Consider the following 15,324-nt stretch of genomic DNA (forward strand, 5'->3'; position numbering starts at 1 on the left):
ATACTTTCTCTTTCAAGACTGAAAGAAATAAAAGACCAACCTTTGGGCTGCAGAACCTAGAAATTCAATGTAGCATCTTATGGAGAATAAAATTTGGCAAGTTCAAGAATTCACAGTTTCAATCTAAAACATTAAGTCAATGAGCATCAGGGAGACTGTTACTGGAGAGAATGCTGCAAAACCATTAACCTGAAATATTTTTGGAGAACTTTCTGTTCAGCACAGTGTCTGCATGAATCTATATTTTGTCTTGAAGGAATGAGTGGAATTATTTGCTTTGTCTGCCTCTCAAGCCTTTTTTGGCCCACTAGAAGAGAGTGTTTGTTTTTTTTTATACTCTGATAAATAAATGCACAAGCTCCCCATTTCCTTAGCTGTCCATTCATGACCCTCCTTAGCACAGACAAAGGTCATCTCTGGGCACCTGGAAATTAACTATACTAATGGGAAAATACACTCTGCTTTCTCACGTATTTTCTGAAAACCGTTTTTAGAACACTGACATTGTTAGTCAACTAAGTACTGCATTTTATGAGGAAGACTGTTGGGATCATTTCCAGTACTGTTAAGAGCCACGTTTTCATGGATTTAGTAAGAAAGAAACATCAAAGTATTGGCCAGATTGTTTCATTTTTATTGGAGTTTTGGGGAAAAGTTAAAACCATAGTGCTAGACTTACTGCAGCGCCCAATATCCCTGGATACATCTGATGCAGAAAGGGGACCAGTGAATGGAAGCACATCAAGCTAACACTTACAGTGTCCAGAAACCAGAGCCACTTCAGTGCTAAGCCCAGAAAGGATTAGTAATCTTTTTCTTGACTGGGAATGGTATCCAGGAGGCTTTCTACATGTCAGGAGCCATGAGAATGCAGAACCTTTGTATCTATGCTCGATGTACCAGCACCTTCCCTTACTGACTGCCTGAGAGAGGCCTGAAGGTGATGGGGTGGCACTGAAGCAGGAAGAGGAACAGTGGGAGGTTCATCACTGGGATCCTGCTGTGCCCTTTATGAAACAGCTTAAGAGAAGTTAGTGGCTAAATCCATCAGTAATATTCAGCAGAGATCTAAGACTTACCAGGAACAGAGGCCAGAAGTAACATTAAGTTGCAACAATTTTAACTAGTTATCTAATTAGAAAGAAAGTTGATACCACAGGGCTGGAGAGACCTAGACAGGTTTCAGTCCCCGGGACTTGAAAAAGAAATGTGACCAGAAGAGAAGACATTTTCAGAGGCTTACCAAGGGGAAACTGTTCCAAGACAACTAGGAAAATAAGGTAGAAATAATATAATTTCACCTTTCCCTGTCTTGCAAGGAAGTTCAACTTAACACCAAAATACTCTGTAAAGAACATGAGGTGGGCATCTTTGACATACCACGGTACACAGGGAATTGTGTTAATCATATACTTGAATACAATTTAATGGTAGAATATTATACACATATAACCTAAATGTAAGATAAAGTCTGTCCCATCTGCTTTATTTACTGAACTTTTGCAAAAAGATTATTAAAGTACTTTTTTTTTTCTTAAAGATGGAAGAATGTAAATAGCATATTACTATATTTTCATTATTTGCTATCTATTACCCAAACTAGTAAGTTTTTCAAAATATTTACAGGGCTGATAGATTTTTACTGTTGCCTGTGGGTAATACCCTTCATCTTTCCACACTGATCATGTATTTGTTGTAAATCTGCTAAGGAGTAAAGGCCCAATGCAGAAATGCTCCCAGTGCATGGCATTTCACTTGTGTCTGGACAAAGCAAGTAGGTCATAGGCCTGCAATACTACAAAATCAGAGGAATGCTGTATGACCCCTTTATCTTCTGCAGTGGTGTTAACAAGCCAAGGTTTAGCAGGTTTGCTGCTGCCGTCGACAGCATTTATGCAGGTCTTTCTCTGCCTCAGTTTCTCCCTGGACAGCTGCCCACCTAACTCTCAAGGTGTGCCTGCTCAGGCAGCTGGCAGCCTTCTCAAGTCCTGCAGGAAGCCAGATCCAGCACCCCTGTGGGCCTCAGCCATCACCACCATACAGCACTTGCTTACCTACAGATCCCAGACCCTAACCCCATCATCTGCACAGTCCACAGCGCTGACTCCCACCCTGAAACCATGCCCTTCAGAACAAAATTAACTTACTGGGTGGAGGGTCTAATTAGCAAACTTTTCACCACGTGTCTTCTTGCTATGCTTCCTTGACCGCCCTGTTGCAATTATGCATACCAGAGCCAAACAATCCCCCTGGCAGGAGACCAGAATAATTCCACCAGTTTTCCTGCAGCTCCTCCAGATTAACATGAGAGCAGCAGACAGGAGAATGTTGCTCATCACTATAACTACACAACTTATAGTTTAGAAAAGTAAAGAAAGGCGTATTTTCATTTTTTGTCTTTGCAGAAAGCAGAATTAATGTCAATATGATTTACACATTTTTCTGGCCTCATTTGCCATTTTTGCAGAAATTTAGTTGCAGTTTGATTTCTTGAAGTCTTGCAAACATTATTCTATACATAGTTTTACTCACCTACACACATCTTTTCTGCATAACCCATTGGACATAAAGGCAACAGGTGAAACACAGGAAAGGGATATCAGTAGCTAATACAAATGGATAATGTCCTTTCACTGTATTAACTTACTTTTCTGTCACATAGATATGCAAGCTCTGTCAACCTTGATTCCCTCATATTCCCCTTCTGAAGTAAAATCGCACTCAGTTTGGCTCGTACACAGGGCACGGACAGATGAGGTATGTGCAGTGGCTGCCTTTCTGGGTTATACTACTGATTAAAAGGGGAAATGAAATACCAGCTCTAACATCAAATCAATAAATAACAATTGAAGGCATCATCTGCAAAAGGCTGCAAATGAGTTTTGAGAATAAAGTCTTAACTGAAATGTTTAAGAGTATTACAGATATGAAAAACCCTAAAATGTTCAACGGTAGTTGAACAAACAGCTCAGTAGAATACACTGAGTATTTAAGAAGAACTGAACTAGCTTTTCTTGCCTTTTTGTTTCCCAAGGAAGTATTAGCAATGAAACTAGACTTTCAGCTCGCAAAGAAGGTAACATTGGATCTCCTTCTAAAAGTACTTCTCAGAGGGGTTCTGGTCCCAGAAATGCCTTAGTGCTGGGGCAATTCTATCACAAAAAAATATCACCTTTTGCTCATTCAAGACTTGGATAACCAGTAAGAAAAGAAGGAAGCATTCTACCTGGACCAAGATTGCTAATGTCAGACACATCAGTCATTAGGGTGAATACCTGTGACTCCAGAGGCTACCATAAGAGTATTTTTCTCTTTAATTGGTAAGAATAATCCTCTCTTCAAAAGAAGACTTGTAGCCAATACATTTGGAGGGGATTTTTGTAGGCTTCTCATATGATACAATCCTTTTCACTGATTTTCATGTCAAGGAGAGATGGAAGGAGGGAGAGGAACTCAGACAGGGGAGGAGTTGTAACATGCCCTAGCAGGTGCTGCCTTTCCCCAATTGATGAAGCATAAATGCCGTGAAGAGATATGCTGAAGTTTTTTGGACAAAGCAAGCATTAGAAACATGTTGCATTTGTGATCTTCTCATACCCTTTTGCCCTTCTACCAATGTTGTAATAATTTAGCTTAAGTAACTATTCTCTTTCCATAATGTTCGACATGCGAAAATAATCATATTCTCCTCTCAAAATTAATCACACTAAGCCAAACTAGCCCTACTCTTTTAAACTTCCCTCCTAAGACAGGTTCCTCACTTCCCATTTGATTTATCAGCCCTCTTCCACACATCTTTCAATATGAATTCACCTTCCTGGAGCACAGATGGCTTCAGCTCTTCACTACTGCCTTGTACGACGGTGCACAAGGACAGATGCTGTGTTGACAGGAAATGCTTCTCCTAACTCCACCCACGGATCGCTTCTTTATGACTGTCACCATGACAGTCATCTTCAGGCTGGTGAGTCTGCCCTCCCTAGATGGTCTGAAGTAAGGAACTTCTTGCCTAAAGCAGAAATTCCTGTCAGCCCCAGGGGATGGAACTGTAACACTCGACTTTAAAGCACCCAACAGTTAATTATGAATCTGATCCAACTTACTCATGTGGGCTTCCCCTACTGTCAGTGGTGGCAGTGAGTAGGTGGGGTCAATTTGTCCTTTCCAAAGGGACAGGAGATAACTGGCTTAAGAGATGGGAGGCCCCTGCCTCCCTCAGCTGATGACAGAGAGGACCTAGGGCAGCATTTCAGACTACACGTATGTCTGTCCTGAAGATGGCAACAATGAGGTAATAGGACTTCCCTGTCACAGGATCTGCTCTACAGGGGAATGTTGTTGCTGCCATGATTTTTAGGCTTCCCGTTTTCAGGACAAGAATTTGCAGCCCTGAGTCACTTTTTAACCCAGTGAATGGTGAAAGTTACGCGTGCAGGAATACAAGTAGAAAACACAGAGTGCTGAGCAAGAGCTGCCTAAGCCAGATAAACAGAAATGATCAAAAGAGAGGATCAGCTACAGTCCAGCCACTTACAAAATGATGTGAGAACAGCAGAAATCTCATGATTTTAGCTACGTGGTCAATCCCTTTTGGCAACTGGAGTCGCTACTATTGCGACAAGACAAGATGCTGGACAAAGGCAAGAGCAGGCTTTGTCTCCTGTATCAGCACAAGGAGCGGAACATTGGCACAGAAAGAAGTCCCACAGCTCCAGGAGGTTTAAGCCCACTTCTGTCCCAAGGCTGCACGCTCACCCCCCAGGATCTAACTGCAATGTGGAAACCACTATGTTGAATAAAGCCATGCAAGACTGGCAAGCTCAGAAAGTGAGCAAATAGAGAGGACCTGGTTTTTATTTGAATTTTTTGCTTGTTTGTTTTTGTCTTGCTCCTGAACACAGGCACCCAGATTCCTGCTGTGTTTCAGACTAGGAACCTCAGTGCTTTTCTGGACTTCAGCCCTCAGCTTCTCATTCAGCAAAGGTCTGAGGGACAAACTCAGGCTTGCCTGGATTGTTGGGATTGCAACTTCATTCCTAAATATCTAATAAGGCTGCCAGATTTTTAGAGGCAATGAACACATTTACAGCCTCTGGGGGATTGGGTGGAAATCCTGAGTTGTTTTACACCTCTTAAAAATCAGACCCCTGTTTATTTCGATGCTTATGTACAGATTTAAGCATTTAACTTCAGGCCGCATGCTTGAAAGCTCAGGCTTTAAAAACCCCATTAAATTCCTTTGCTTGGTGTTTTAGGATCACCGATGCTCTGCTGGGCTGCCCTCAACGCGCAGTTTCCCCCTCCATTGCCAACACGCAGTGGGGTAGCAGCGTGGCCTAAGTGCTGGTGGCCAGAGCAAGGCCAGGGGCAGTGGGGGCCCAGGGCAGCAACAGGATCAAGCTGTTGCTTGATCAAGCTGGGAGGGACAACAGGCAATCTGCCTCTCCTGTGATTTGAGGGGGAGAAACAGTCTGTCTGGGGAGCCCTGTTATTTTTCCTTATGAAACATCTTCATCAAGGAAATTTAAGTCTCCTGAGAAGCAGCTGCAAGCCACGAGCCAGGCCCATTGTAACGATCCCCCATACAATTTTTTTTTTTTTTTTTTACTGGACTGCTTGATCCTGCCTGTGTTGGTTGGTCAAATGAAGAGAATAGGCTCAGACCTGGATAGCAGCCATGATGGGAGCTTGGCAAGACTCTCCACCACCATCACTGCTGCCCTGGCACTGACAGCTGTGCTAAGAGGGCCACATGCTATCAGCTCGCAGCAGCAGGGTCAAAGAATCAGTCTACATGAGCACCACGTCAGTGACTGGAGAAAGAGCTGGGCCACCTGGAACCGGCTAAAAATGTTGCCTATACTTCAGTTACATAACTTTGCATCCACTCACCTTGCAGATATTCACGGTGGCAGAAAAAAGGATGTCCACCTTGCTCTTGCCCTGAACACAGAGGGCATGTTCTCTAGAACATGTTTTGGCAAGAATTGCTTCTGACATTTTAAAGTAATGTTCTTTTTTTTTTTTTTTTTCCCTCGGTGAAACGTGCTGATCTGATAGTCTTCAGGACTGAAGCTCTTTATTGAACACAGAGCATTTGCTGGGATGACACAGCCAGAAGCGACACAATCTTCTCCTACTTTATACTGAACAAAATGAAGAGGCTGCTGTACTAACGTAGACTGTACCCAAACACAAAGAAAAATACCATGTTCCCACCACTAAACCTGCTCCTGGAGCCCTTCAGGGTTCCCTAATTTTTACAACCTGTCCGTGATCAGTTACTTTACCCTTATAAGTATCTGATGATATTTATAAAGAGATATACAGTATTATAAAAGATAGCAATGTTTTAAAATTCTGGATGATGGCTCGTTGGCTTAGAGTCCCTCACTAGCCATCATGTCATTCCCTTTCAAGTACAACGTTCACTACATAATGCTTGCTATTCAGAGCCACAACTCCCTTCCATTTTCCACATGCCTTAGGTCCAGAGCACTTTCTGCATGGAGAAGAACACACAGCCCCAGCTTGGCACTAGCGAAGATAAACTCCTTAGGAATCATGGGCTGTGGTAGTGAATGAATGAATGTAACCTTTTACTTGACCCTGAGCAGACCTTTCAGATATAAAGACCACACACATTATTTAGCTAGCTGGCATCCAGGTAAGATTATAACTTTGTGGTGGACAAGAGATGTTCAAGCCACTGCCTACAGCTTTAAGGAACTGCAAACCAACTTGCAAGACCACTACACTGCCAAAGTCCCAAACATCCCCTTGCAGAGCCCAGTTCATGTAACAGGTCGGTCGGCTGAACTTTAATGAAGTTCTGCCTAGACTTCCTGGCCTAGTGAAATAACATTGCTTAAGCTCTCACAGCACTAGTTAGAAGAAAAAACCCAGACTGGACTATGTTATCATCTGTAATACTATAACACACATTTTTCTCTTTTGGCAGTTTCAGCAGCATTTGAAATTTTGCTGTAAAGTCCAAGGAAATCAGAATATGAGACCTTTGTTGAGAACTTTCCTCCTGACATATATGTTTCTCAAAAAAGTGCTGACTTGGAGCTCAGAGAATTGAGAAAATTGAAAATTACCCAGTGTAAAGGCACCGAGAGTTGATTTTTTGCATTGGAAACCTGGGCAGGTTCAAGGAAATGTCAGTGTAACAATGCAATAACTCTTCTGATGAAGGCCTACTGGTAACTGTTGATCTGTACTTCATCAGTGGTTTAAGAGCACCAATCCCCCCCAGGCCTAACTTCTGAGTTGGAAATAACATAATTTTTTTGGTAAGCAATTTTGTCTCATAAAGGCCAGACATCATCATCTAAATCTTTGTTGTTATTTTGTTCTAGTGAGTTAAGTTTGGAAATTGAGCAATCAAATCACCAGTGCTCATGAGCTGTAATTTTCAGTTTTGTAAGGAAGATACATGAAATGGAAATTGGCAAACTTGTGATTCCATTTCAGGGTGTCTGGTGAAAATATTTTGGATCAGTAACATATCTGAGAGAAGACTGGAGAATTGGCCAGACGTCCTGTATGAAACATGCCAGAAGAGCCAGAGCAGCATCCACTCAATTCAAATGCTTTTTAAGGTTTAGAAAAGTTTAATTACAGTGAACAGTATTCACTGGTTATGATGTATGGCTTATAGAACAGGGCCTTATAGGAAAGCTGAAATCATCTATTAATTGATAGCTCTATCCTGGGGATGTTTCCCCCTTCAACATAAACATTTGTCTTCAGCATTTTTTCAAAATTACAGTGGACTAGAAGCTTGCCAAATATTTAGTGGTTTTGTGAAGTTGTTTGGTATTCATGTCTACTACAGTTCTACAAAAAAACACTTCTAAGAGCCATTGCTTTTACCACATGGCAATCTAGAGAGGGGCATGGGATAACAAACCTTAAAGATGTGATAAAGAAAAATGTGATTTGAGCTGCTTTTATAATTATTAAAAAAAAAAAAGAAGAAGAAGCCTTTGCAGAAGCTGGATTCATGTCCTGCCAATGTTTATTACAATGTTTATGATTAGGACAGTGATTTTGCACATGTTCAGTCAATTCCAAAAGACAATGCTGTAATGTTTTCGGCTCTCGGGCTTCCCGCCTCCCTGAGAGTAGATCAGCGGCTGGCGGAAGCTCTCCCCTTCCCCACCCTTGTTTACATCCCCGCCAGCCCCACAGCATAACCAGGACAGCAGAACGCCAGAGCTTCAGGGCTCCTTGGTTCCCCTCCAGTCATGTCTCAAACAGAGACAAGGTCAGGTCAGGCCAGGCCTTTGAGGAGCATGGGGAGACGGTGGACAAGAGGCCTGTCCTGCATTTTGCCCTGTGATGTGATCAGGTGTAAACATGTCAACAACCATTTCTCCCTTCTCATTCAGCCACGTAAAGGTTAGTCACATCCTAGTGCACAGTCTCCAGCGCTGAGCTGTGCTGACCCATCTTCTCTTTTAACCAAACAGGTGAATTGATCCACCTGCCTCATAGACACCTAATTCACTGCTTTTGCTCTGCAACTCGCAAGCTGGTCAGAGCTGTAGTGCTGGTCACAGCTACCAGCCAGCTACCGTTACATTTAAAACAGCAGCCTCGATGCAATGCCAAGGACACGCTCCTCACCAGCTAGCATCTGTGCCTGGCTGGGCATCACAGGTGCGCTGCACTCCCACACCTGCACACTTTGCTCTAAGAAGCAGTTTCCTGCTATCCTGTGATGACTCCTTATGACCTTTTTATTTTATTAAGTGCCAGAAAGGCACATGGTGACAGGCTCAGCTGGTAGACTCTGGTAGAATAATTTATATCACTTGAGCATAAAAGTTAAAATTAGAAGCATCAAGGACAAAACCGAATTTGTTTTAAACTGGAGCTGGGCTCTCAAATAAGCTATTCTGTAATCCCAGTTCAGTTTCAGGAATGCCTGCCTGGGAAACCCTTCAGAACATCTGAGGACAGCACATAGTGCATGAAGGAGTTTGCCTGGAAAACGTGGGGGAAGTCCCCAGAGACAGTGACATCTTAGGAAGATGCGCCAACCCATAGGAAGCAATACAATTCAGTACAATCATCACGGTTTTGAATTCCCTCAAGAGCTCAAAGGAAGGTTTCTGTTACACAACTCCCAAGCATCTCATCGGAGACTATCAAGTGTCTTGACTTAGTATGGTCACCAATGATCAAACTTGTTTCTTGCTACCTACATTTCAAAAATCAGGTGCTAAGTTTTCAATGTGCGTACACTATAAATGCTGTCATATGGAAAACACCCGTAAGCCTTTCATGCCAGGAATGAAGTGAGAACAGGCTTTGTCTATTTTTATCAGGAAGTGATGATATGTACAAGCAGCTTTTCTTTTCTATTTACAGGCCTGGCCTTTTGTTCTCACAGACTGTTTGGAAGGAATATGGAGAGAGGCCAGACTGCAGGACATACAACATCATTTCCTCCACTGTCTCTACTGTTAAGAGGCAAAGTATCAGCTATTTTCCAAAGAATAACAAAGCAAAGAACTGCTAGTTCACGTTCAGGTCTTAGTCATTTGTCCTTACTTAGCATTTATTTACTCACACATTCAGGCAGGAACGTGGGAGTGGCTGTAGACAACAACCTGTACATTCATTGTCTGACATTTGGTGTTCAAGCTGGCAGGCAAAAAAAGAAAACCAACACTGACTTTTCTCAGCGCCAGACAGCTGCTCGCTGTTCCCTCTGTGCCTGACTTCAGCTCTTGATACACCATTGTTGAGCTTCGGCTGTGTCCTCTCCTCCTTAGCTCTGCCTCTCACCTCATTGCAAGAGCTAACATGACACATGGACTTCCAGCTTGGCTTGCAAAATTTAAGGGGTCAGTCAAGACCATCTGAGACCTCTGTGTCCAGTTCCTACTCTCTATGAAGAGGCACCACACTACCACTTCTCTCTGACACATATAGATTAATAATTTAAACAACAATATTTTCCACTTGTTAGGTATTTAGCTCATGTATTTATTTCCCCCATGTGTTGATTGTTGTTTTTTTTTCATCTGGCTAACTAGCTACACTGCTATGGTTTCAACTATATGTAATTGCTATTTCAAAATCCATTTCTGCCTTGGGATCTCAGCAACTTAATTCCCAGAGGAAAGATACACTGCAGAACTACTGGTGAATCAGCTGCTTTATAACTAAGCCACAACCAAAGGGTTTTCATTGACACCTAAACACGTTTCATCATTTACTAACAGCCAGTTCTGTGCTACTCCCTAGCAGGATCCTAAAGTCTGATGCAGTTCTTTATGCTGGGTGCCCAAGTCGTATTTCATGAGAGATTATTCTTGAAGGCACACAGTCAAACCTAGATTCAGAAATCCTAACACCCTCTTGAGCTTTACTTCCTTCCACAAACAAAAGAAATATTTGCTGTCTGTCAGATGCCCTTATTTGAGAGAACTTTTATTAGTATTTATGTTGGTGCAAGTCCACGTCCTTTACTAGGAATAGGATTAGATATGCAGCAAGCTTCCCCGCTGGAGGTGTTCCAATATCTGGAGCAATATGCCTTAGCTATTATAAATGATAGCAGTGACACCAGCTGCATCACGTACATAGGATAAAAAGTCCAAAGGATAAAATTCAGGAGTACTACTTACTTCTCTATATCCCAATCATTGCACTTCAGATAACACGGGCTATTAAATTAGATGTAAGGGAATTTAAAGGAGCAATTGCCACCAGCAGGAAGACATGCAAGGCCAAGAGAGTAATCTAATATGGATGCAACTGGACTATCATAAGATATTTTTAACTCAGGGCTTCATGACAGGCCTATAGCTAAGATTTTTCACCTAAAGAACAATGAAACCTCATTTTGAATTCACAAGGACTTGCAAGACTTGGAAATGCAAGCTCCTCTGACAATTCTCTAGATTTACTCATTTTTTTGCACATGAACCAGATCTCCTTTAGTTCCTACCTGGTGCTATTTTCTTCTGTTACTGAAGATGGAGGAAATTCAGGATATTCTTCAAGTCCAAGGGCCATTCAGCACCTCTCAAGGGCAGCACCTCTGTCAACACAAGAACAGTCATAGGTTATCCTTTAGAAAACATATATTCTAGGAAATGTTTGATCAGACAGCTTCCATGCATGCCTAAAATCAGAAACAGATGTATCAGGATACTCTTACTTATGAATTTTGATCTTTTATGTCTATTAACATCTTAAAGCTTAAGCTCTCCCTAGTCTTGCCACAGAGCCAACTATGTTTTTTTCCTTTCCACAAACTCTATTCCAGGGTTCATCTTAAAGCTGTGAATATGTTCATCTCTCCCTGAATTGAACAACAGAGAAGGATCATCATCAATTAGAGGATTCTGTCTACTGTTGCGTTTATTTCTGGATCTGGCACTTCCACATTATAGATGAAGCTTTAAGCAACAACCTTCTTCTGTCAGCGCTCTTTAAAATAACTGCAGATGTAGGCTATTTCCCAGAAAAGACACTGACATTTTACGAGTGCACCCTTGTATGTGCATTTGCAGTTGTGCCAATAAAACTCCAATCATTACAGATCTGAAAATGTTTCACATATTACTGAGAACATGACTGCACAAAGAAAGAGGTACATTAGATTTTTTTATTCTTTTTAAACACAGATGTTTGCCCTTTTCATGTACTTTCTGCCTTATACACTTCTAATAAAATTTCCTTCCCACTCTTCATAACACTGCTGACAATAAATCAGTTTCCTAGGCCATGTGGAATGGAGGGGGAATCACTGTCATTCTGAATTCTTTGAACATCATTTCATGTTTTCAGATAGCCAGAACCACAAGGAATACAGTCGGATGATTTGTTACAACTGGATAATAGTGACGTACCCAAAGGAAGTGTATGTTCAGTCATCATTACTGGAATTGTGCAGCTGTATAGATTTCAGAATATGTATTTTTTTGGGGGGGAGGGAGATGAAGTTAGGGGGAGGGCTTGTTAGCAGTTCTAAATTACATACACTTGGTAAGGGCAGTTATATCTCAAGTTAGCTAACCGATACTAAGCTTATTAGAACTGGATTTTGGCTGCTGTGTTTTGTTCTTAACAAAATCTCAGCTGTTATATTTTGCTTCTTCTATGACAAAATTAAAAAGCCTATCACAGTTTTGGCCATGGATTTTTAGCCCATAAGAAAGGGAAAAACTATCCTCTTTCCAAATTTTCCTTCAAACAAAACATTAATTAATGCCTTAGAAGCATGGAAAAATATTTTAAAAGGCAATGTCAGACATTAAAAATGCATGCTACATGTACATCACTAATAAAAGTGTAGACGCTCACATCTAAAAATAACCGCAAATGCCACCAACCAAAATATAAATGGGGGTTACTAATAAACTTCTTATTGCTCAAATACACTGTAAATAAACCCCTGTTCAACAAGGCTGCAATTACAACAGTCTTCTGAAAACTGCCTCCCAAGTTTAACTTGTGCTAGATGTTATTCCCGTACCGTATGATTTACTATTCAGATTCCAGAGTTTGTTTCATCTTCTCATCCAGCTGGAATGCTTCAAATGACACCCAGCCACTGTACATCACCCCAGATCCTCTATTTTCAGAAGTACAACATCTGCTATACAGAGAACCTGAAGGGACACATCCAGCAATGTAGCTATTTCTGTATAAACATGCTTAAGGAGTACTTAATTACTGAGTTTTTTGTAATCAGCATGATATTCAGGGGGCTGCCTGAAGCTTCAACTGGAGTAGTTGTGCTGGGGCTTCTGGGTGCCTTTACAGAGAAGGAGCTGCAGGTGTGCGCTGGCTCCCAGTTGGAGCCTCACCTGCGGGCTGCTGTGCTTGCCAGTCCTGGCTGAGATCTTCTCAAATGCTCCAGATTCCTTTTGAACGTTATTATTTAAGGGAGAGACACGGGATTTTCATATACAGCTTTTTCCCTGTGTCACAAAAGCACTGCTGTATGTCTGTACATTGGAAGTTATCAGGCAAGTCTTGTCAAGCATGTTGTGTAAGAGCTCCATGAGGTTTGTATTTCACGCTAACTCTCCCCTACAACTGTCACCCTATGGTTAGATAGTCCAGCACTGAGTAAAAACAATTGCGATAGTGGCAGTACAGTCCAGCTTGCTATTTCTGTGTATGGCAGAGTTCCCTGTCCCACCCTGTTCCCTTCCCATCTGTCAGGGGCTGGGACCAGCTCTCTGCTTTCTGCCCTTGCAGTCTTACATCATTCAACAAGAGGTGATGGCTGTGCTGCATGTGTCCAGACTGTACAGTAAGAGGGCTGATGTTTAAATTGCCTGAGATTGGACAAGCTGAGTCTGCTGATGCATCTGACCTCGGCACAGCTTTGAAGAGGGAGTCCTGATAGTCTTCACTAGGACAAAAGGCTAAGAGAAAGGCTGGAAAGCCAAGAGGGTTCATAATTTTAATACTGAGCTTTTGGTTTGCACGTTTCAAGTTTGTGTGCTCAAAGAACAGAACTTATCCAGTGGGCTCAGGTACAGTTGTTTCAGTATACATGTAGAAATGAAGTTTGGTGAATTAATAAGAATCTGAATGTTTTGACCCTTCTGAGACAAGATTTGGGACACAAAGCTGTTCACTTCAGTAGGTTAAAAAAAAATCAGCTTATACCTCAGCTTCAGTCTCTTCACAGTACCAAAACTAGTTTCCATCAAAAACTTAACAAAATTAGAACGTGAGTGTCCACATGGACACCAAGGAAATAACGAATATTTGGTAACAGCTTTCCTGGCTATTACTCCACTAGACCACCCCTTGTTTCCATTCATTTCCCTTTACTCACCTCAATCAATGACTAACTAGTTATCTGTGATGACTGAATCAAGCTAATTCTTAGATCATTACAAAAAATGCTTGAAATGAGATTTGTTCCTTCTGCTTCAGTGACTGAAAACTGGACTTGAAATTTTGGTATATAATTGACCTCAGCAAGGCACAAAACAGATCCTACGCTGATGGGAACAATCCTGGTCTCCTGGGAAAGGAATGTATGAGACTGGAGTGCCCTTTTATCTCGTGACCGTATTTTCCTTAGACAGAGTAGAAAAATACTAAATGAAAGACGTTATGGCATAAATACTGATTCCACAAGACAAAAATAGAAAACAAAATTGATAAGAAAAAACATAATGAATGAACGTGATGAAAAGTGACTACAGACCAGAAAGAAAAAGATCAAGAAGAAAGACCAGATGAAGCCAATAACTTGAAAAGGATCTAGATGTTATGGAAAACAAATCAGTGAAATATCAAGAGGAAAAATAAGCAAAGAAGAGATGCCTTTGAGAACTGCAGGCTGCAGGAAAGAAAGCTAAGAACAGGGACGTAAGCAAGAGTAAATAACAAAGATTAGAAAACGAAATATGTATTTGAATTGGCACAAACAAGAGAAAATGACTACAAATATGGCAAAAATATTTAATGCCCTGTAAAATAGTTATATGCTTTCTGCATATAACAGACTGGCTGGTATTAAAATATTTTTCTAGCTCCAGACTTCACTTGACATTAAGAATTCTTGGAAAGGTAGGCTACAGCCCTGTTTTTTCTGCCCCAGGCCCTTTCTGAAGATGCAAGCACGTACATGCTGCTGCTTCTGAGCAACTCATGTGGCTGCCTCACTTTGAACAGCCCACTAAGCATGTGTCTTTCATATCAACCTAGACTATAGAAAATACTATATGTATTACTATACATAATCCTAGATAAGCTGTCTGACCAAACACAGAGCGTACCAGCCTGGTACAATTGCTCCAGTAAATTATGGCATTGGTGAATACATGACGATGAGTTCTCCACATGGAACATGATCGAAACAAGAACCATGACCCAGGGAATACTCTCCTAGTGGAAACTTTTAGCTATTCCTATGCAGTCAAACATTTTTAGACCATTCTGTGATTCAATTTCATTATAAATATGCAATGCTTGGAACATATATTTTATCCTTAAAAAACCCCTAAGACCCCTGTTGAAAGTATCCTTCTCATTTAACAGATAAGAAACCGGATGAAAAAAACCAGTATGTAACTGAAGTTAGTGAGAAGACTCAGTGATAGGGTCAAGGGCAAATATCAAAGTTCCCTTCAGCCTTGACTAAAATATAGTGACTTGGATTTTTTTATATGTGCTCCAGTTCTCTGTGTTGGCAAACAGTCCTCTTGAAAAATGTCCTTAGAATACTGTGATAGAAGTCAGGAGTTTTTGGTTTAGTTTTGGTTTTGGTTGTGTTTTATGGCTTTGAATACAATGCTTGTACTCCAAAAGCCATTTGCTTGCTAC

The 15,324-nt window shown here is 41.3% G+C and overlaps 1 protein-coding gene across 2 annotated transcripts in view; it reads right to left on the reverse strand.

Annotated features, from left to right (window-relative positions):
• Positions 1-15,324, reverse strand: part of LOC308182036 (uncharacterized protein) — a 178,193-nt gene that overhangs the window by 931 nt on the left and 161,938 nt on the right. For both annotated transcript variants that reach the window (XM_080566031.1, XM_080566028.1), the window contains exon 4: positions 1-11,065. This exon is cut by the window's left edge and continues 931 nt beyond it. In XM_080566031.1, the coding sequence (XP_080422157.1) occupies positions 11,051-11,065 (15 nt within the window). In that variant the 3' untranslated portion in view covers positions 1-11,050. The remainder of the gene's footprint in view (positions 11,066-15,324) is intronic.

Source organism: Anser brachyrhynchus (assembly GCF_964034855.1).
Source record: "Anser brachyrhynchus genome assembly, chromosome: 1".
NCBI lineage: Eukaryota > Metazoa > Chordata > Aves > Anseriformes > Anatidae > Anser > Anser brachyrhynchus.